This window comes from Chrysemys picta, chromosome 3, assembly GCF_011386835.1.
Source record: "Chrysemys picta bellii isolate R12L10 chromosome 3, ASM1138683v2, whole genome shotgun sequence".
In the NCBI taxonomy this organism is placed as follows: domain Eukaryota; kingdom Metazoa; phylum Chordata; order Testudines; family Emydidae; genus Chrysemys; species Chrysemys picta.
Genome location: NC_088793.1, coordinates 112,861,303 through 112,884,369, shown reverse-complemented (window position 1 = coordinate 112,884,369; position 23,067 = coordinate 112,861,303). Strand labels below are relative to the sequence as shown.

Below are 23,067 nucleotides of genomic sequence, written 5' to 3'. Positions count from 1 at the left end.
ACTTTGGGAGCAGCTCTGTGTAGTTTAATGTTAGAGGCCCAAACCTCAAAAAAGGTATAGGTGCTTCTCATTGAAATCAATGGCATTTAGGCATCTCTGAGGCGTCTACACTGGGGGGGGGGGAATCGATCTAAGATACGCAACTTCAGCTACAAGAATAGCATAGCTGAAGTCGACTTATCTTAGATCGACTTAGATTGACTTACTTCATGTCCTCGCGGCGCAGGATCACCAGCCGCCGCTCCCCCATTGACTCCGCTTCCGCCTCTTGCAGCGGTGGAGTTCCGGAGTTGACGGGAAGCGCGTTTGGGGATCGATGTATCGCGTCTAGACGAGACGTGATAAATCAATCCCCGATAGATCGATCACTACCCACCAATCCGGTGGGTAGTGCAGACGTACCCTGAGGATCTGATCAGAGTCAGCAAAGAAAAATGCTCACCAGACTGTGAAGACACCTTTGCCAGTGTGCCACGTTGCAGGAAAAAAGACCCAGTCTCCATATAAAGACAGGTGATGGGGTTCACTTCATCTCAGAGGACATCAGTAAAGAGATGGATCATTGTTTCCATTATGGAAGGACATTGCACCAACTGTAACTATGGAAGTGGTCAACTACCCGCTTGTCCTCCTTCACCACAGGAACGAGGAGAGCCACACGTAAAGGGTGCCTTCTATACACAGGCCTGGGAAGACTATGATGGTGGGAAAAATACTAGTCCAGAAATTGCTACTTCTAATCTCTCCATTTTCTCCTCAGTTGAAGGCTGCATATGTACATGAAACTGGAGGAATGATCTGGCCTCATAGGTTTTGGTATAATATTTATTAATACTTAGTGACAAAGAATCTGCGGTAATACATTGTGACACTACATCCCATCTTTGTCATAGTAATATGATGATGATACGATTATGGCGTAATTATGATGCATTTTGTACAAGATGGGTCATGTAAGGTATCACTGGAAAAGTTATGATTTGAATATGAATAAGGAATATATGGAGATATATCTCTCTCATAGAACTGGAAGGGACCCTGAAAGGTCATCAAGTCCAGCCCTCTGCCTTCACTAGCAGGACCAAGTACTGATTTTGCCCCAGATCTCTAAGTGGCTCCCTCAAGGACTGAACTCACAACCCTGGGTTTAGCAGGCCAATGCTCAAACCCCTGAGCTATCCCTCCCCTCTGATTTGCTGAACATGATTATCTTATTTGTGTGCATATCGTTTTTGTATCTGAAGTTATAAATATTGACTATGTACCTGTATTTCAAATGTAGTTATACCTGGGTGACACCCACTAGGCAAGAGACTTCCAGTCTAGATAGCTGGTTGTGAAGGGCTATTCAAGGTAATGAGCCATTAGGGAAAACAATAGGCCTTAGGAGAAGCTTATCCCCCACCTGTGAGCCTTCCTGAGAACGCTCCAGACTGCCTGTAAGTAATGACTGCTATGACTCTGCAAGGGCATGTGACCAGCCCACATGATTCTGGACTCCATTTTGGGTGTCTACATTTTTCCACAAAGTGGTCTGGGAACTGGTTTTGGAACAAAGGGTTCCCGCCATTTGCTAAAGCTATATAAGGCAGGGAGTGACATCATCTGTTGTTCTTCACTGCCCCACAACTCAACACCTGAGAAGCTTCTAAGGAAAAGGACTTGGAATGGGGGTGGGGATCCAAAGCTGCAAAGCAAGTGCAGCTTGTGCCCTGAAAATCTGCAAGCCTGCTTGTATCGTCAGTCAGGATGAGAGATTGTTAATTCAAATCCTATCCTTCTAGCATGTTAAACTTAGGTGGTGTTTTTGTTTCTTTACTCGGTAATCTGCTTTCATCTGTTCACTATCACTTATAATCACTTAAAATCTATCTTCTTGTAGTTAATAAATTTATTTTCTATTTTAAATCTAAACCAGTAAGTTTGGAGTGAAGTGCTTAGGAATCTTAGCTCAAGGGGCAGGAGCTGTTGCATTTCCTTTCCATATTGAGGGAGGGAGCGAACTCTATGATCTTACACTGTACAGTTCCGTGTACAGCGAAAGATGGTATAATTTTGGATTGATACTCCGGGGGAGGTGCACGCCTGGGGAGCTGAGAAATTGGCTGGTGTCTGTTTGCACTCAGGTAGCCGAGTTTGGATGAGTGGTGCAACCTGCTGTGGTGTTGGGTGATAACAGGGCCTGGGTGAGGCTAGCTGTGTCCCCAACCCAGCTGTGTGTCTTAGAGGGGCACAGTGGTTCCCACAGCTCCCAGACTGCACCCCAGGAGTAACAACCCATCATATACATATTTATAGATACATTTCCACATGGTGCTTGAGATTTAGCCACACTACCCTATCTACCATATATTCAGAGAAGTCATGTTGAACAATATATCCCTGTCTTTCATAACTTAAAAATGAAATAAACACAGAACATTTAAATGAGCGTAAACAACTTACTTGTTCATTTTTGGTCAGTCTGGTTTTGTTATGAATGTCTGATGTAACCAGGTTGAACCCATGCCTCTCTGATAAGATTCTCAAAAGCAAAACCACAGTTCGACTCCCACACTTTCCAACTCTGTTGTACACCACTTGGCTAGGGAAAGGAAGTACCTAGGTAAAGATTGAAAAGAAATGCAGTGAGCATACTGGTCTTTCCATTTCTAGGCACCTCAGAGCCACAGAATACATTTGCTGTGACTCAAGAGATAAAGATTTCCTGAGTACTACACATGTCCATGTCTAGGTCAGGAGTGTTCCATTCCACTAGCAAGCTATAAACACATAGTTAGAGTCTTTAGCGTATTAATGGGAGGCTCAATAACTCAGAAAATGATGACGGGATACAGAGACCCCTCCCCCCCCCCCGGTGAGGTTCAATACTCTAGTGCAGGCCAGTGGTGACACAGACATATCACTGCTTGACGGCTTCTATTTAAATGAATTTGTGGGCTTAAGCTTGTTGCTTGTGCCCACATCAAAAAACACAGTATCACACTTAGCTCCGTTGCTGACTGTCTCAATAGAGACAGCACAGACTGAATGGCTATGGAACATACACTACTTCTGGAGCTGGTCCTTTTGGGTCAGCGCTGACATATTTTGAAAGGGCAATGTGAAGGAAGATGTGATGGATAGAGGCCTTCAGATGCCAGAGCTATCAATCTGGCACCTTTCACCAGCTCTAAAATTCATTAACCATTTTTTTAAATTAAGAGACTAAAACTTCCAAAAAGATATTATGCATGAATCATGCCTTGGCAGCTAAGTTAAAAATAAAGTTCAGCTGGTTCCAATTCAAAAATGGATTACTTGACCCACCACAACACTGTTTATAAAATGACATCTCTATAAATCAGATAGGAGTAGATAACTCAAATGAATTTAAGTGTCAGCTAATTATATGGGTCAACAAACTGCCCTCATCAATCATCCAATAAACAATGACCAGATTCCTCCTGCTGTTGTACAATGTGAGTACACTTTGCACTCCATTTTGGACCAACTTGATCCCACAGGAATTAGACAGAATGTCCAACTATATTTTAACACTAGTTTAAAAATGCAGCCTTTGATGGAAAGATCATGTGGTAATAAATGTTGTTTGCTGACTGACAGCTTTAGGAAATCATATTTTTCATTTTTGTTGGTTTAATTTTTAACGTTTTGAATTATTTTTGGCCATATTTGTATATAATACAAAAGGTTTTAGAATGGATTCAAAACAACCAAGGGAATCATGAAATCCAGATAGGTAAGGAAGAACATTTCAAATCCAAGTCACACGAGGAAGGACAATAATTTGGAAATCATAAATGGCAAGAATGAAGGAATGATTATTCCCTCATTTGTGTCCACACTGACACTGAAGTCCTTATGCTGATCTGAATTGCACCCATAGCCACAAGAAATGTTGTATTGATGTCTAATATCGAGTATATTTTAAAGTAACATAAATAAATATTAAGCACTCTGTTTTATATTCTCAAAGCTATTTATAGTCATTAACTAAATGTCTTTGAACAAGGTAGGTATTTTAGAACAGCAAATATGCTTCAGAAAAAAAAAAGTACCAAACCCCCTCCCCCACTGCAGCTGCCGGCCTCCGCCCCAGGCTAGTTTCCCCAGCCCTGAAGCACCCCCAATCCCCTCCTCCCGGAGCAACGGGCAGGCAGGTGGCGCGACCCGAACTGGGGCCACCCCACAGGGAGACTGGAGCCATGCCAACCAGGAAGCAGGAGGGGGGTGGGGGCAGCGCATGGGTGGGGTCACGCCTGCCTGTTTGGGGAGGCACAGCCTCCCCCAGCTTATGATACTCACAGCCCATGGTACAGTAACTCCTCACTTAAAGTTGTCCCACTTAGCGTTGCTGATAGGGAACATGCTTATTTAAAGTTGTGCAATGCTCCACTCTTATCTTGTTTGGCTGCCTGCTTTCTCCACAGCTGGCAGCCTCCCTCCGCCCCCCTCCACCTGTGCCTCCAGCCCGCCGGCAGACCCCATGGATCAGCACCTTCCCCCTCCTCCCCCTGTCTCCTGCCTGCGGCAATCAGCTGGCTTGCGGCCTTTTGGAGGCAGGGGAGAGGAGCGAGGACTCAGCATGCGGGCTCCCCCTCCCTCCCCTGCCACCTGAACACCGGAAACCAGTTGATTGCCCTGGGCAGGAGATGGGGGGGAGAGAGGGGGAGCCTGTGCCAAGTCCTCGCTCCTCCCCCCTCCCTCCTAAACGCCGCAAGCCAGCTGATTGCCCCGGGCAGGAGGAGTGAGGACTCAGTGTGCTTCCCCCCTCCCTCCCCTACACGGCAATCAGCTGGCTTGCGGCGTTTAGAAGGGAGGGGAGGGGAGGGAGGGGGAGAAGCCAGGACGCAGCGTGCAAAGTAAAGGGGAAGGACATGGGGGGGGGGGGGGAGAAGAGATGGGTCAAGGGTGGGGACTTGGAGGAAGGTGTGGAGTGGGCGGGCTGAGGGTTGAGCCCCCCGCCCCTGGTGCTTGCAGAATAAGGGAAGCTGCCCTGGAACCTAACCCCCGCCCCCATTTACATTAATTCTTATGAGGAAATTGGATTTGCTTAACATCGTTTCATTTAAAGTCACATTTTTCAGGAACATAACTGCAACGTTAAGTGAGGAGTTACTGTATTAAGGGAAGGAAATAGCTGGTGAATTTCTCAGTTAATAGCAAGGCAAGCAAGAGAGTTCGCTGTTAGGATACACTTTAGCTCCTTAAACAAAATCATTTTGTATATTACATAAATATTTGCAACAAGCTCTTTCCCAGTATTCATATCTATACTAGTGCAGCTGTTCAAGGAAAGAAAAGAAAACATACTGGATATCATTTAGCTAGCCAACTTTAGGGGCTTTTGTCAACAACAAAATGAAGACAGAACACACTGGCCGAGAGCTAGTTCTGAACTGTAAATTTTTTAAGTAGCATATATCCTGCCATAATTTAGAATGTCTTTTTCATTCAAATGCCACTAGAGTCTTAATCATTTGTTTCAATTATACTTTACTGTGAGCCAAAAATACAGCACAGCTTTCTTTCTGTTGTCTGCACTTCCCTCATTCTAATCAGGGTAAAAATCCATATTTTTACAACACAAAGAAACAGTTTTCATTGCTAGGAGGATCTGGCAAAGCTAGCTTTGCATGTATTCAGCAATTTTGGTTTTTCCAACCTGGTGAAAAGTTCATTTCTTCTCCTTTAACACCCTTTCATAAAGTGCATGCTCATTTTGCCTGTTCTCTTTTAACAAACCTTCCAGTTTCCAACCCTGTTCAGCTGCCCTTTGGCAGTTCCTTAATGGCAGTGAAGGCAAAAATCAATAAAGCCTGGTTAGTTGCCTCTACTATTTCTATTGTGCCTCTCTTATCAGGGATCTAAAGCATTACCTCCAACCTGCATCTCACCTCCAGCTGAGTTCCAAATGTCTCTTTGAACATGGTGCCTCAAAGAGCACTGCAACATACCTTTATTCTATGAGCTATTACAGATGTCCTACAGCTGCCTGAACTCTGATATTTCTCTTGACTCAGTCAGCTGTCAAGGAACACTCTTGAGAAAAAACGTTACACTGCATTCTGCAGCACAAATAAACCTGACTGCCCCACTCATCTTATGAGAAAAGGAGGCCTAGCAGAACCAATGAGAAACTCTGTTCTCTCTCTCCTGTGGTCAGAGAATTTTGATATTACAACCACATACATTCTAACTTGTCAACAGCCAAATATTTATTAAGGAAAACTTAAAAAAAAAAAAAAAAAGCAGTAGGATAAAATACAGAAGTCTCAAAGATTTTACTGGAGCGTCACGAATGATGACTTGGATATTGTCAAGTCCACTTTATAGAGCTAGACGAAAGGAGAGCTATTCTGTAACAGAGACAGATCCTAGTATAATTGCACTTAAACTGTACCTATGAGACCTGGAAAGTGCAAAACCTGAGAGGTATTCATCAATGTTATAGGTAGATTATAAACTAGGGTTACCATATCTATTAAATAAAAAAAGAGGATCCTCCACGGGCCCTGGCCCCTCCCATTTCCCCACCCCAGCCCCGCCCCAACTCCGCCCCTTCCCCGCCCTAACTCCGCCCCCTCCTCCCTCCCACTCCCAGCCATGGGGAAAGGGCTGCCTGAGTGCTACTGGCTTCACGGTTTGCCGGGCAGCCCCCAGACCCTGCGCCCCCCGGCTGGCGCTTGCCCAGCGCAGCTGGAGCCCGGGAGGGGAAGCGCCCAGCCGGGGGCGCAGGGTCTGGAGGCTGCCCGGCAAACCGTGAAGCCGGTAGCGCTTGGGCTTCAGGCAGCCCCCTTACCTCCGGACCCTGCGCCCCTGGCCGGGCACTTCCCCTCCCGGGCTCCGGCGGCACAGGTTCCGGAGGCATGGGGGCTGCCCAAAGCCTGTAGCGCTCGGCTCTTAAACAGAGCCGAAGAGTTGGGGAGGAGCAGAGCCGCCGCGGCTGGAGGCTCTGCTCCTCCCCTGACTCTTCGACTCTGTTTAAGAGCCGAGCTGCCCCAGCGCTACCGGCTTCGGGCAGCCCCTGTGCCTCCGGATCCTGCGCCGCCGGAGCCCGGGAGGCGAAGTGCCCGGCCGGCGGCTGGGGTCTGGAGGCAAGGGGGCTGCCTGAAGCCCATAGCGCTCGGGCAGCTCGGCTCTTAAACAGAGCCGAAGAGTCAAGGGAGGAGCAGAGCCGCCATTTTCCCGGACATGTTCGGCTTTTAGGCAATTCCCCCCGGACGGGGGTTTGAGTGCCAAAAAGTCGGACATGTCTGGGAAAAAGAGGACGTATGGTAACCCTATTATAAACTCTTTAGGGCAGGGACTCTTTTTATAATCTGTGTTTACACAGCACCTTGCACAATGGGGTCCTGGTCCGTAACTAGGCCTTCTAAGATCTACATCAGAGGTCCCCAAACTGTGGGGCCTGGAGGAACGTTCGGGGGGGGGAGGAGAAGGGTCATGGTGGGCCAAGCCAGCCCCCATGGGGGCTGGGGAGGAAGGGAAAGAGGGCCACCCAGCCCTGCCCCACCCCGGCCCCAGCTCTACTCCGGCCCTGGCCCCGTGCCTGATCCTGTCCCCACCCTCGGTGCAGTTCCGCCCCTGGCCAAGGGCCCGGCTGCTGGCCCCGTGGCTGCAGCTCCACTCCCAGCCCTGCCCCCACTCCAGCCATGGCCCCTGGCTGTGGCTCCATGCCTGGCACCAGACCCACCCCCGTCTGTGGCTCCAGCCTCGGCCCCCTTACCCCGTCCATGCCCCCCCAACCTCCTGAACCACAGCCCCTCTCTTGGTCCTGTCTCTGGGGGAGGGGCAGGGGGTGCAGACAGGGGAAAGGGGGGGCACAACCCTCAAATGTTTGGGGATCACTGCTCTACAGTAATACAAATAATCAACAAGAGTGTAAAATAAATTAGGTGCATAGTTTATGCATGCCTGTATGGCTTGCACAAACTGTCCTTTCAGCTAAAACCAACTCTGGCTGAAATCAAGGTATAGGTCAAACAACTGCTATGTAACTATGCAAGAACAGTATCATTTAGCGGCCTGATTGGGGCAATAAATGAAAAGACAGATTGCACTGTTGTTCTTCACAGTGCCAACTCACACCGCCAGGGGAGTCAGAGTTTCATCTGATGCGGGGGATATTGGGTGTGCTGCTAAATCTGTCTTATAGAATTATTTTTACATTATATCACGCTTCTGTAATGGCTTCTGTTGAGAGACTAGTGTTCCGATGTAACCTGCTGCAAATTTACATGTTACTGCTTAGAAGGCTGACCTACGCCAGAGTCAAATCAGGTGGGAAGAGTGGTACTATACTCCATTTCAAGTACACATCTAATTTATTAGAGTAGCAATTTCAGGCCAATGAGTTGAGCCTTATGTCTCCTTTAGAAAAAGTACCTTGGGCACTCACTCAAGAAAAAAACTTGTTTTTTATTTCAAAAAATAAAAAGGCTACAGTAAAATATTTCAAGATACAGCGTTACACCTTTGACTCTAGCTAAAATGTGCCCAACATAGGAACGAGGCAGAGGGTTGGGGGAAGGCATCCACCCTTCCCAATCCTGTGGCCAGTTTAGCCTTTGGTGTATCAGTGTTCTGCCAGCTGCGGATTGCCAGAAAAAGCAATGGTGGACAAAGGTCTGGCCCAGATTAATTATTTTTAGGCATCTGTATGGCACTCATCAATGTAGTATCCAAGCACCTAGTTGATCCCATTCAGTCAAACAGAACGATTCTGCTAATTGAAAGCAACTCTCCAGATTATATTCAGAGGAAATTCTGTCTTTCTTGACCACTTGGCAAATTTGACCAAAAAGTGAAAGGAGAAAACCAAATGCCATTATATATGCTTGTAAACATACTATTTAGGGTAATTCACTGTCAAGAGTGATAAGCACAGGATACAGAAGTACACTCTTTAAATTCTACCCTCCCAAAATTACACTCATTCTTGGCAGTAAAGCTTAATGTTGTTTAATATCTGGGGGCCTTCATTTTTACTTCAGAACTGTGACATCCTAGCACCATCCAAAATACCTTCGGTAGCTGGGAAGTGTTTGGTTATTAGCTGGTAAGATCTGTTATTCCAGAGGCATTACAAGCTTTGTGTAGCAAGTGAACATGGGATTTTCTAGACTGTTATAGAGGCTAGCCACACACAAGGTCTACACAATATCATAACACATTTCCATTTGGAGCCTAGAGTCCTATGAGTTCATTATCAACCTTTCCTACAAAAAGTATTACTGTTTTTAAGCAGAGAATTCTAGCATCTGCAGCTGTAGAACTCCACAGGTGATAGATGTAATGCCTGGTAGTAATAGCTGCTGCTAAGCCTTTCCAAAACAACTGTCCATAATGCTTGACTGGGTAATGTCAAACCCATTTTATTATGTTGAATAATGCTACACAACAAGATCTATGACAGGGAAATAAAAATGTTGTTAGGATATCACAGGACCATAAAACATTCTCTGATTTAAAGACTCAAGTGAGTGATGCTCTGGATTTGCTCATTTTCATTCCATTCAAAGTACAACAAAGCTTATGGTATACCCTGATAATGTACTTTTAGGGTATGTCTAGACTTTGAGCAGGGGGTGTAAGTCCCAGCTTGAGGAGCCATACACAAGCTCTGACTGAGCTAGCACACTAAAAACAGAGGGTAGCCACAGCAGCGTGAGAAGCAGAAGGGGCTAGCCACCCTGGGTACCTAGCCATCCAAGACTATGGGCAACTTGGGTGACTAGGCTCTCTCGTTGCTACTGCTACACTCTATTTTTAGTGTGCGCTTAGCTCAATCAGCACTAGCCCAGGAATTACATCCTCAGCTCAAAGTGTAGACATACCCTTACTTCATCATGCTATGTGGAAGAGAAGCTTGTCAGACCATATAGGGACAAATACAGCCCTCTCCTTCACATGCTCCTTCACCGAAGGACTGGTGCAGTTATACTACACAAGGTGTTATGGATGTTTGAGGGCCACACAAGGAATGGACACCCCCTACCCCTGTGTCATGAAGCCCAGTCTGGCAAAGCCCCCTACATTACAGGGAACGTGAGATGAGCTATGATCAGACCATGGCTAAAGGTCTCATACTCCATCCTTGCCCCCAGAGGGAGACAGGTGAAAAATTTAGGGGGTCATTACCCGAAATTGGGCCAGCTAGTAAGCTTAGGGAGGACTAATGACCCACCAGTTTGGCAGAAAGCAACATGTTTATTATAGTGATAGCTAAGCTAAGCTCAAAAGAAGGGGTGAGGGGGGTTACACTCACACTCCCAGGACAAGCACGGCACTGGAGATGTCAGGTTCCTTCAAGGTAAGCGTCCCACAGCGCAGTGATGGACGGTGCGATGAAGGTAAGTCTTCCCGAGGCAGGATGAAATGCAACGTGGCGAACCACTGGCCAGGCAGTCTGGGCGAAGGGCCTTCACAGGGGATACATTCTTGTGAGTGCACTCCTGAGCACATGGCCCCTTCCCCTTTTAAGGACCTACTCCTCATGGCCTGGGACTAGAGATGACTTGGCCATGTCTGGTTGGTCACACTCCACCTCCAGTATCCATGCAGTGTTCATGCATTGGGCGTGTGATAGCTGCCTAATCAGAGTGCCAGACACCTTGTGATCTTCTGATCTTCCAGCTGCTCAAGCAGCCCATTCATTTCACAAGCATTCCAGGAGGGTGGGGGAGGGGGAAAACTACTTCACAGGTATTCAAAGAGGGAGAGGAGACAAAAAAGGGCCGGGGGAGGGGGGTCTGGGAAAGGTGTAACAGACCTTTTGAGCATACAGGTTATACAGAGCATACAGATCACTGCTGATCCTACAACAGTCATGACCCAGGTACTCTGCTGAAGTAATACCCATGGAGGGGCTCTATGGCCTTCAGGTAGAGAGGATTCCTTCTCCACTCATGCATCTGCTCAGGGTGCTTCAGTCAGGCACTAAATATGGCCCATAGTGAAGTCTATTTTCACAAGCTAAGCAGAATTGCACTTTGCTATGCGATGAAAAAATAAGGGTTTTATATTCTTCTACATGTGTGGTTCACCACATGCAGAGCTTCCCTGTGTGTCAGTTCCTCTACAGTTCCAACTAAATCCCCCAACTTGATTATCTATACCCTTGAATGAATTTTATTGGCATCATTCTTTAAAAACCAAACCAAACCATCCCACACCATAGTATATTCTCCCCCTAAACTCCATGTTTGAATAGTTTTACCAGCTAAAGGAAAGCAGAAGTGCAGCCAAGCTAGTTCATTCTCAGTATGTACACACACACACACACACACACACACACACACACACACCACTATATATATGGTAACCAGGAAGATTCATTGCTTGTCAGGTGATGACAGAGAAATTCAACATTTACAGTTATTATTTTCAGAAGCTTGTTTAGGTCACAGGCAACCAAAATTAAAATGCTTTAAGTAACAATCATTCCATATACTTGTCATTATGCAACTGAAGATAAACTCTAGAGTTTTTAAAAGCTCAGTTTATAATAGACTATGTAAATTTAACAAAAAAAAAAATTACAACATTTGCAGCAGATGGGCAACTTTATCATATGTATTTAATGCCCCAGAGGTACATTATTATTGTTAATTTGTTTATTTGTATTATTATAGTATCTAGGAGCACTATTCATGGACCAGGACCTTATTTTGCTATGTGCTGTATAACATAGATGCTGTAAGGGATTTTGATCTTCCAATGCAGCTTACATGCAGACATTTGCATAGTGAGACTTGTCCTCTTAAAGATGCTCCATATATCTGTTTACTGGATTGTCACAAAGTCCAAATTCTTCTTCCTTATAAACAGAAATAAGATTCTGGACAGGAGCATTTCATTATCACACAGCTTCACACGTGGCAGGGACTGAAACTTTTCAGGACAATCATTTCAGCTTAGCTTTCCCAACATCACAACAAAAAACAACTCAAAAGGCAGGAGATGGAGGCAGCACTAGTGGAGGAACAAACCTAAGAAGAATTCTCTGGGTACCTCAGTGGAAACAAGGAAACGAGACCATATTCGGACATTTATATTGTGGGGGTGGGGGTGGGGGTGATTTGGTTACACTTTACAAGACAGTGACCGTAGTTACAGTACAGACTGACTCTTGTCGTTAGCTCTCTGGCTACAAGGACTAGGTACCTGTAACAAAACACATTAATACCCTGTGTCTTGCGCTGTATGCCCAGAGGGGTTCCCCATTCCGACAGGATGGTGTCTATGATCAGTATTCTCTCAGGTGGCAGGTGAGTGAATGGGATTCCCACACCCTTTCTGCCACCCTTTGCCTGTTAATTTCAGGAATTACATTTCAGGAAGAGAAGGGAGCCTGGTGTAATAGCCTCATCTGGGTATGATGATGAGGACCCTGTCTAGTAGCTTTTCCCCCCACCAGGTTAGTGGGTCCTGTACTCTCTAAGAGATGGATACCGGTCTTTCCATGCTGTCTCTGCTTAGGAAATATACAGTCTTGTGCCAAGCTTGGAAGAAGGAAAGTCAGAGTCTTGCAAGCGATGTTATATGTGTGCAGGCAGCTATGTGGCTTAAGAGAGTGAGACAGGAATGGACTGCTGTCTGTGGACTGGCCAGAAGCTGCGTAATTAGTGCCTTCATGGTCAGGAATCTGTCTTTTGGGAGTATGCTCTGGCTTTGATAGAGTTCAGTGTTGCTCCAATAAATTCTATCATCTGTGTGTTTATTGAATTACACAGATTCCCAGCAATAGTAGTAACTTGGGTATGGCTGTTATCGCTGATTGGTCCTCTTGATAAGATCTCCCTGTCAATAGCTAGTCAACGAGGTAGAGAAAGACCAAAATTCTCTTGCAGCAGAGGTGAGCTGCCACTGACACACCAAAGACGACATCTCGGGGGCTGTAGCAAGGATGAAGGGAAGTACCTTGTACTGACATTAATTCAAATTTACAGTTAATCTGAGAAATTTCCTGTGTGCTGGGTGGATCCCTTATGAAGATAGGCATCTCTCATGTCAAGAGCTGTGAATCAATCTCCTTTGTTCACTGAGGGAATTATTGCTGATGCTTTACCATTCTGCAATATATTGCTTGGATGTAGACCAGGGGTGGGCAAACTACAGCCCGGGGGCCACATCCGGTACGCCAGCCAATTTTATCCCCCGCTCAAGCTCCTGCTGGGGAGCAGGATCTGGGGCTTGCCCTCCCGTGCTCCAGCCAGTGAGCAGGGTTGGGAGATGCTCTGCGCAGCTCCCAGAAGCAGCGGCATGTCCCCCCTCTGGCTCCTACATGTAGGGGCAACCAGGGGGCTCCACACATTGCCCCCACCCCAAGCGCTACCCCTGCAGCTCCCATTGGCTGGGAACTGTGGCCAACCGGAGCTGAAGGAGTGGCACATGTGGACGGGGCAGCACGCAGAGCCACCTGGTCGCGCCTCTGCGTAGGAGTTGGAGGGGGGGGACATGCTGCTGCTTCCGGGAGCTGCTTGAGATAAGCACCATCTGGAGCCTGCACCCCGACCCCCTCTGAGGCTCCAAACCCCTGCCTCAGCCCTAATCCCCCTCCCGCCCTCCGAACCCCTCGATCCCAGCCTGGAGCACCCTCCTAAAGCCCAAACCCCTCATCTCCAACCCCACCCCAGAGCCCGAACCTCCAGGTGGAGCCGTCAGCTCCACTCCCACACTCCAACCCCCTGCCCCAGCCCAGAGTCCCCTCTTGCACCCTGAACTCATTTCTGGCCCCACCCCGGAGCCCACATCCCCAGCTAGAGCCCTCACCCCCTCCTGCACCTCAACCGCAATTTTGTGAGTATTCATGGCCCACCATACAATTTCTATACCCAGATGTGGTCCTCAGGCCAAAAAAGTTTGCCCACCCCTGATGTAGACACTGAGTTGTCAGACCTAGGATGGGTCTCCATACTCCCTTCGATTGAATACAATCATTTTTCTTGGTATTGAGGAAGTGTGGGTTCTATGGCTCCCAGACAGAGAAGTGAGGTTATTTCCCTGAATGAGCATTTCCTAGTGAGAGTGGTCCCTGATGAGGGACAGGAACTCTATCAGGTATCCTATATGACCAATGTCGAGGACCCATCAGTCAGATATTATGTCCCTCCACTTGTGGCAGAAATGAATTAGATGGCCCCCAAATTGAGTATTGGCAGATGAACTTGGCAGCAGACTTGGTTTGCAGCTCTCAGTAATACTATCTGTATTGCTTCTTTGCAGACGCTTGGGTTTGGAATGTAGAAGTAGAGGAGCAGTCTGTCTAGTTCTCTGAAGCCTTTCATGCTTCCTGGGAGGCTCCCAGATTCTGTGTTAGAAGAAAGGGAAGGAAGCAGGTCTTTGTCTGTATGGTTGTGGTCTATGGAACTTTCTCTTGGGTGCTGGTATATAAATCATGATTGAATGGAAGTGTAGTGGGGTGGTTACCCGCTCCTGCCCTGAGGGGTTTAAATACGGTTACCATATGTCCTCTTTTTCCCGGACATGTCCGGCTTTTCGGCAGTCAAACCCCCGTCCGGGAGGAATTGCTAAAAAGCCAAACATGTCCGGGAAAATGGCGGCTCTGCTCCTCCCTTGACTCTTCGGCTCTGTTTAAGAGCCGGGCTGCCCGAGCGCTACCGGCTTCGGGCAGCCCCCGTGCCTCCAGACCCTGCGCCCCCAGCCGGGCACTTCCCCTCCCGGGCTCCGGCGGCGCAGGGTCCGGAGGCATGGGGGCTGCCCGAAGCCGGTAGCACTCGGGCAGCCCGGCTCTTAAACAGAGCCGAAGAGTCGGGGAGGAGCAGAGCCGCTGTGGCTGGAGGCTCTGCTCCTCTTCGGCTCTGTTTAAGAGCAGGGCTGCCCGAGCGCTACCGGCTTCGGGCAGCCCCGGTGCCTCTGGACCCTGCGCCGCCGGAGCCCGGGAGGGGAAGTGCCCGGCTGGGGGCGCAGGGTCCGGAGGCATAGGGGCTGCCCAAAGCCCGAGCGCTACCGGCTTCACGGTTTGCTGGCAGCCTCCAGACCCTGCGCCCCCGGCTGGGTGCTTCCCGTCCCGGGCTCCAGCTGCACTGGGGAAGTGCCAGCTGGGGGCGCAGGGTCTGGGGGCTGCCTGGCAAACCCTGAAGCCAGTAGCGCTGGGGCAGCCCTTTCCCCCTGGCTGGGAGTGGGAGGGAGGAGGAGGCGGAGTTAGGGCGGGGAAGGGGCGGAGTTGGGTGGGGCTAGGGGTGGGGAAATGGGCGGGGACAGAGCCCGTGGAGGGTCCTCTTTTTTAATTTATGAGATATGGTAACCCTAGTTTAAAACAGCCCTGGAGTGGGGCTGTGGAAGGGCAAGATGCCTGGGCTGATTGGGAGGAAGCAGGCTCAGCTGGGGCCATGCCCCAATCAGGGCCCAGCTGGCCCTATAAAGGCTTGAGCCAGGAGCTCAGCAGTCTCTCTCTGCTTGTAGAGAGAGAAGGGTCTGGCTGCAAGGGAGCTGAGTAAGGTACTGGGAGTGGAGCAGAGCTGGGGGAAGGCTAGAGGAGCTGGGGAGCTCCAGCCTGGAAAACCCCCAGGCTGTGGGCCTAGCTGAGGGCCTAAGACCAGTACTGGGGCTGCAGAGGGGCAGCCCAGCAATAGAGAAAGGCAGCAGGTCCAACCCAACCTTGCCAGTGATGAGTAGGCTGATACTGCAGTCTGCCCTAGGGCGTGGGGCTAGATGCTGACTGGCAGTAGCCTTATACTGAGGCGAGGTGAGGCTAGTGGGTGGAGGTTCCCTTGGGAGGGGAGACCCTAAGACTGAAGGGTTTCTGGCAGGGGGCAATGCCCCAGATAATAGGGCACCGGGTCCGGGAGGGACACGGGGGCCAGCTGTAAGGTGGATCACCGGCCTGCAGAGGGCACTCCGGAGCTGGGACGAGCTAATTCTCACAGACAACCAGCAGGAAGCGCCGCAGGGGTGAGTCCGTTCCCTTACAGGAAGGTTACCCAAGAATCCTTTAGACAATGCAGGTTCTCATCCATTTTCTCACTAAAGAGATTGTTCCCTTCAAAGGGGGCAATTGCCCAGGGGCCCGGACAATTTAAAAGGGCCCGGGTCCCGGGTCGCCACCCCTGCCACAGTAGCGGCGGTGGGAGCCCCAGGCCCTTTTAAATCGCCCAGACAGGCCGCAGGGCTCCTAGGCATAGGCAGTGAGTGGATGTTGAGCGCCCCCCAGCGATAGGCCCCCCCTCCCACCCCCAGCGATAGGCTCCACTGATCAGTTCTTCCCCATCCCCCAAAGTGCCTGCTGCCATCAGGTGTTTGGTGGCCTGCTGGGGGGGAGGGGGAGGAGCGGGGAGTGGGAAGAGGCGAGTCGGGTCTAGGCAACGCATGGCCCAGATGCCGGGAGTGGAAGAGGTGGAACCAGCCCCTTCCAGCCGCTGAGACGCTGCTCTGCACGGCTGCCGCCTGAGAGAGCCTGGCTGGGGAGGTGACATCTGCTCCCTGCCTGGGCGCCAGGGTCCCCGGAAGTTGAACCAGGCAGAGAGCAAAAGCCGCCTCCTCCCCAGCCAAGCTCTCTCAGGCAGCTGCTACCCTATGCCACAAACATCCTCCAGGATAAATTATTCTCTATAAAGTTAAGTTTATACAGAATGGGCCTCAATTAGCTTTAGTGTCCTCTGACATTTGGATAATCAAGGTGGTTCTGCTTTATTGTATTTTTTGTTTTTACATGGCATTTTGTGAAGTTATGTATTACTCATGTTGTTGAATCTGATACTGTAATTTAATCCCTTACTGGATATAGCCATACTTTGTTATATTTTATTACTATTGATGGATGATTTAAGAAGAAACAGCAGAGGAAAAAGGGACATACTGGGGAGGTCTGCAACAGCAAAAAATAATCTGAAAAACACATTTCCACAATGTTTGAATATGTGCAAGACATCTTAGCAGGTGAAAAGGAATAGACTAATTATACCATGTATGAGTTACACCTTAAGGTTCATTGATGTATAGAGCTGTCAAGCTTTAACAATGAGGATGTGATATGTTGGATAATTATTTAGATACAGTAAGCAATGTAACAAAGAGTCTAAATGTTTCATAAGTCTTTGATAATATAATGATACTTCTGTATGAAACACAATATGCTATTGGAGAGTTTAATGCATTACTTGTTACACAAACTTTTCCAGGCATGGACCATCTCTAACTATATATTTGCACAGTGGGGACACAATCCAGATTGGGTCTGTTCATACTATCAGAATACAAATAATAAATATGAAGTCTTTTGAGCAAAAATATAAAAATATTTTATAAGCATCTGTGAGAGATTTCACATCAGAAATCAAATTGTCTACATTAGGGGCTACGGATGTTCTCATGCACAGAAACTGAGTGTCCTATTGCAAAATTCTCCTATGGATAAGCCTCTCTGTTCCAAAGGCAGTAATTTCTCAGGGTATGTCTACACTACCCGCCAGATTGGTGGGTAGCAATTGATCTATCGGGGATCGATTTATCACGTGTAGTGTAGATACAATAAACCGATCCCCGATCGCTCTCCCGTCGACTGCTGAACTCCAGCTCAGCGAGAGGCGGAAGCAAACTTGACGGGGGAATGGCGGCCGTCGATCCTGCGCCGCGAGGACGTGAAGAAAGTGATTCTAAGTTGATCTAAGATACGTTGACTTCAGCTATGCTATTCTTGTAGCTGAAGGTGAGTATCTTAGATCGATTTCCCCCCCCACACACTGTAGACCAAGAGTCAGAGTCAGTAAAGAAGAGTTAACTATTGTTAGAGTCTCCTGCGGTATGTCAGTATATGCATTATTGCCCAAAGATTTATCTACTGATGGCAGTTGTCTGGTTTTAAATTTAGAAGTCTTTTTGTACTTTTCCTCACCCCTATCATTCAATTACCAATACAGAGATATTCTGTATTGCGTGTTAATCAGGATGCATGCAGAAAAGGGCCAATCCTTCATCTTCACTATTTCAGGGAAGAACGTAATAAAATAATTTCCTGTCTAGAAGACTATTTACAAAAAAACAAACAAACAAAATAAATAAAAGCGCAACTAACAGAACATAATTCTCCAGTACTCAATTCAGACTTTCAGACTACCCAACTACAGTTCGTCCAGGGTCACTTATTTATCTTTGGATAAAATGGCAGATTGACAGACATATGGTTGCACCTGAATGACTATAAAACTGAGCTTGTGAGGTTTCTCCCCAGCAGTGCACTCACAAGTATTACAGTACTCTATGTTTCAACAGAAAATTACCATAGGACTCTGTCTCATTTATATATGGTGGTGGAATATCATCCAGAATTATGAGTTTTTTTTCTTGAAATAGTGTAATTTATGGGTAAAAAAAGATAATTTAAGAGACTCTTGTACAAGTGTATGTAAATAGCACAAAATATCCCAGAAACTATGATTCTGGGTTTCAGCAGTTAATTCAGATATTTTAAGTCAAAACCTTTTGGGAGGATTCAGATTACAAATAAACTTTTGCACTCTTTTTCTAACATACAGTACTTTCAGCTATTCAATCTACTACTTATCAAACCTCACAAGCTAATTTTTATAGTCTCCTAGGTGCACACCAGTACTTTAAAATGTGAAGGATGGTTTTGTGTTAAGGTACTGGATTGAAATTCAGGAGATCTGGTTTCAGTTTCAGGCTGTTAACAGACTCTCTGTACAACCTTGGGCAAGCCACTATGTTTCAGTTCTCCATCAAAAACAGTGGGATTATAATACTTTCTCACATTATGGGGTGTTGCGAGGATAACTTCATTAATGTTTGCAAGACACTATCAGAATGGGCATCATGTAAGGACATAGATAGATAATAATATAAATATCAGCTGCTTGACAACATGATGCCCAGAATCTGTAGCTACCATATTAAATATTCAAGAGTCAATGAGGGTCATCTCTTAAATTGGGCAGGCAAATATGACTAACACCAATATTTCACACTCCATTAGAGCTACCCATTCAATTCAATTAAAGATAATTTAATCCATTAATACAGTATTTGTATTTTTGCCTTTGTTGCATGGACTCTTAATTCTTCTGGTTTAATACGTTAAAGTGATATTCACTGTATTTGCTTTTTTAATAGCCACTAAAAGTGAGTCAAGTAAACATCACTGCGAGTTATTTACATATTACAATGTCTCTAAATGTTGACAAGCTCCATTTTTGAAAACTTCCACAATGTATTTTGCTTTCATAAGCACCTCTCTGTCCAAACAGGCACCGCATTGTTATCTCTGAAATAAAAAAAGCCAACAAAAATAGCAAAAGGAATAGAATTTCTTGCTGCTGCTTTCTTTTCTTTTATTGGCTGTTTCCCATGTTTAACCTAGACTTCCACACACAGTAGGATCATTTGCTTTTAATAATACGCACCACTTGTTTTGGAATTGGAAAGCTGTTTAGCTATTCTATCAAACACACATCTGCTACTATTCCTGCTTTTAAAATGCTTGATAAACAAGTACGTGATTTATCTTTATACCTGGCACTTTACCAGTAACAAATTAATCACTCAGACTGAACAGCATTATAATGGCAAAAATGTTTCTTAAAACAAACAAAAACCCTCCGGGGGCTCAAGGCAGGGAATTGGGGTGTGGTGTGCAGGAGAGGTGAGAGGTGCAGCAGGGGGTTGGGGTACAGGGTGTGTCAGGGGGCTCAGGACAGAGTTGGGGTGCAGGAGAGGTGAGAGGTGCAGCAGGGGGTTGGGGTGCAGGGTGTGGCAGGGGGCTCAGGACAGGGAGTTGGGGGGTGGCAGGTGCCCCAAACATTGGGGAGCTTAACAGGCACAGAAAATAACTCAGGGGGGGCAGGGGTGAGGGGAGTTTGGCGGCGACAGGAAGTAACGGGGGGGGGGTGTGGGGAGCTCCACGGGCCACAGGGAAGAGCTCTGCGTGTTTGAGACCCCTGCTGTAAACTACATTTGGTTAAATGGATGTTCAGGGAGTCAGGGGAAAAACCCACAGGCAGCTCTCTTCTGGCAAAAAGGATAGTCTGTACACAACATTTTAGCTGTCAAAAACTAAAGTTTAAACATGAAATAAGAGAAGATAAAATATATGGGACTTTAAAAAATCTTGGGTGCGACCACACACACACACGAAAAGGAAAATGTATACCTAGAATGATGACATGATCCTTTAGACAGGCTGCCTTAAAGAAAATTTGCTCGACAACTAGAGAAGACAATGGACTCATACAGTATACAACCAATTTTATTTAAGACTTAACTGTAGCCCTGTCTATGGCCAAAAGCAGTAAAAATAATACAGCCCATATTTGTTATCACAACTGTACCATGTTACTAGCACTGGGTCAGACATAGGATGATGGTACCAAGACAGGGGATGGATCACTTGAGGATTAACTGTTCTGTTCATTCCCTCTGGGGCACCTGGCATTGGCCAGGATACTGGGCTAGACAGACCTTAGGTCTGACCCAGTACAGAAGCTCCCCGACTTACGCAAGCGTTACGTTACGGAACGGCTTGCGTAAGTTGAATTTTGCATAAGTCAGGAACGTATCTCCAACAATTATGGGGGGGGGGGAAGCAAGCTTATGGAACTTACGGAACTTTTTCCATAAGTCCGGATTTCCGTAAGTCGGGTTTGTGTAACCTGGGGAGCATCTGTATGCCCGTTCTTATGTAAGACATTTGTATTTCTTTAGTAACTGGCTCCACAGCCCCAAAATCTTTGTAATGACTTCAACTCAGTTACTGTACTAGTAAAGATTCAGCTTGTGTATTGGTATGTGCTTTGCTTGTTCTCTTCTTGACCTAATCCTGACCCACACTCATTTCTGTATTCACTTTATGCTTTGAAGTACTGTCACACAAGTGCTAAGCACAGGGCTTTGCTGATACCTGAGCAGCTGCCAATAACATCAGATCCATGACAGGGATCCCATGGGAAGTTTGTCCAAAAAGAGACCCACTTCAATAGACTTTATCTGTTATCAAGTGTCTACAGCACAGCTTCTTTATTCACGTATATATCAGCTGCAGAAGCTAAGGACTGTATCCTGCAGCTCTTACCCAGAGTATTCTTGCTGCCAAGTTAAAGAAGTATGGGCTGGATGAATGGACTGTAAGGTGGATAGAAAGCTGGCTAGATCGTCGGGCTCAACAGGTAGTGATCAATGGCTCCATGTCTAGTTAGCAGCCGGTTTCAAGCGGAGTGCCCCAAGGGTCGGTCCTGGGGCCGGTTTTGTTTAATATCTTTATTAATGATCTGGAGGATGGTGTGGACTGCACTCTCAGCAAGTTTGCAGATGACACTAAACTGGGAGGCGTGGTAGATACACTAGAGGGTAGGGATCGGATACAGAGGGACCTAGACAAATTAGAGGATTGGGCCAAAAAAAACCTGATGAGGTTCAGCAAGGACAAGTGCAGAGTCCTGCACTTGGGACGGAAGAATCATACGCACTGCTACAGACTAGGGACCGAATGGCAGTTTTGCAGAAAAGGACCTAGGGGTCACAGTGGACGAGAAGCTGGATATGAGTCAACAGTGTGCTCTTGTTGCCAAGAAGGCTAATGGCATTTTGGGCTGTATAAATAGGGGCATTTCCAGCAGATCGAGGAACATGATCGTTCCCCTTTATTCGATATTGGTGAGGCCTCATCTGGAGTACTGTGTCCAGTTTTGGGCCCCACACTAAAAGAAGGATGTGGAAAAATTGGAAAGAGTCCAGCGGAGGGCAACAAAAATGATTAGGGGGCTGGAGCACATGACTTATGAGGAGAGGCTGAGGGAACTGCGATTGTTTAGTCTCCAGAAGAGAAGAATGAGGGGGGATTTGATAGCTGCTTTCAACTACCTGAAGGGGGGTTCCAAAGAGGATGGAGCTCAGCTGTTCTCAGTGGTGGCAGATGACAGAACAAGGAGCAATGGTCTCAAGTTGCAGTGGGGGAGGTCTAGGTTGGATATTAGGAAATACTATTTCACTAGGAGGGTGGTGAAGCACTGGAATGGGTTACCTAGGGAGGTGGTGGAATCTCCTTCCTTGGAGGTTTTTAAGGCCCGGTTTGACAAAGCCCTGGCTGGGATGATTTAGCTGGGAATTGGTCCTGCTTTGAGCAAGGGGTTGGACTAGATGACCTCCTACAGGCAAAGCTCTCATTAACCTCAATGGTAGATTTGCTAGAGTAAGGACTGTGATATTTGTCCCCAAGTGTCAGTTTCACCTCCTCAATTGTACTGGGGAAAAAGGCACAGTAGAGCTGAGAAAACAGTCAGTTCGAAGACTGGAATAAAAATGAAAGTAAATGTATTTTGTTTGCTGAACATTCACACATGGAACACATCAATTTATTTTTGTCTATTACTGTCACTAATTTGCACCAACTGCACAGAATTTTTTTTAACATTTCATCCACAGATGCTACTTGGGCTCCATTTTACATGGGAAAGATAAATAAAGTTTACTCCAGAACATAATTTTTTTTTGTAATTACACCTGCCTGAAAACTTGAAGCAATCAGAGAAATCTAGGAATTCTAGGGACTTTATTTGAAGGGTTAATTTTTACTGTTAAAGTAGTAGGATCTAGTTCTTGGTTTTGGCTGAAATTGTGCTCAGAGGACCCAAAGATGGTGAAGACGAGTTGGCTGGCTATATGTCATCTTTATACCTCGTAATCCTAGGGCCAACGAGGGGGTGTTTCAGTCCCCAAGAGCAATTTAGAGCAACTTTAAGGCTGCTTTAAGTTATGATTAGCTGCAACAGAACCCAAGGGTCTGTTCTGACACCTGGGGATGGCTGGAATGCTGCATGGCTCTGTCCAAGTCCTTTACACTGAGGACTGAGAAGGAGGATAGCATAGGCTAGCTACACCAGCTTTGTGCCACTGGAGGATTCCTCTATGTCCAGTAAATCCTTAGCTGGCCACTTAAACCAACTTTAAATCTGCTTTTTGCTCTTTCTGCCATCAGTATACTCCAAAGGGAGAATCAGAACACCAGAGCAATAGCGTCTTAGTAGGTGCAGCAGTGAGCACAGCTCACTTTCTTTGTTTATGTTTGGGAAAGCTGCTGCTATTGACCCATTT

The 23,067-nt window shown here is 46.8% G+C and overlaps 1 protein-coding gene across 2 annotated transcripts in view; it reads right to left on the bottom strand.

Annotated features, from left to right (window-relative positions):
* Nucleotides 1-23,067, bottom strand: part of UST (uronyl 2-sulfotransferase) — a 272,126-nt gene that overhangs the window by 134,304 nt on the left and 114,755 nt on the right. For both annotated transcript variants that reach the window (XM_005280434.5, XM_005280433.5), the window contains exon 3: nucleotides 2,446-2,601. In XM_005280434.5, the coding sequence (XP_005280491.2) occupies nucleotides 2,446-2,601 (156 nt within the window). The remainder of the gene's footprint in view (nucleotides 1-2,445; nucleotides 2,602-23,067) is intronic.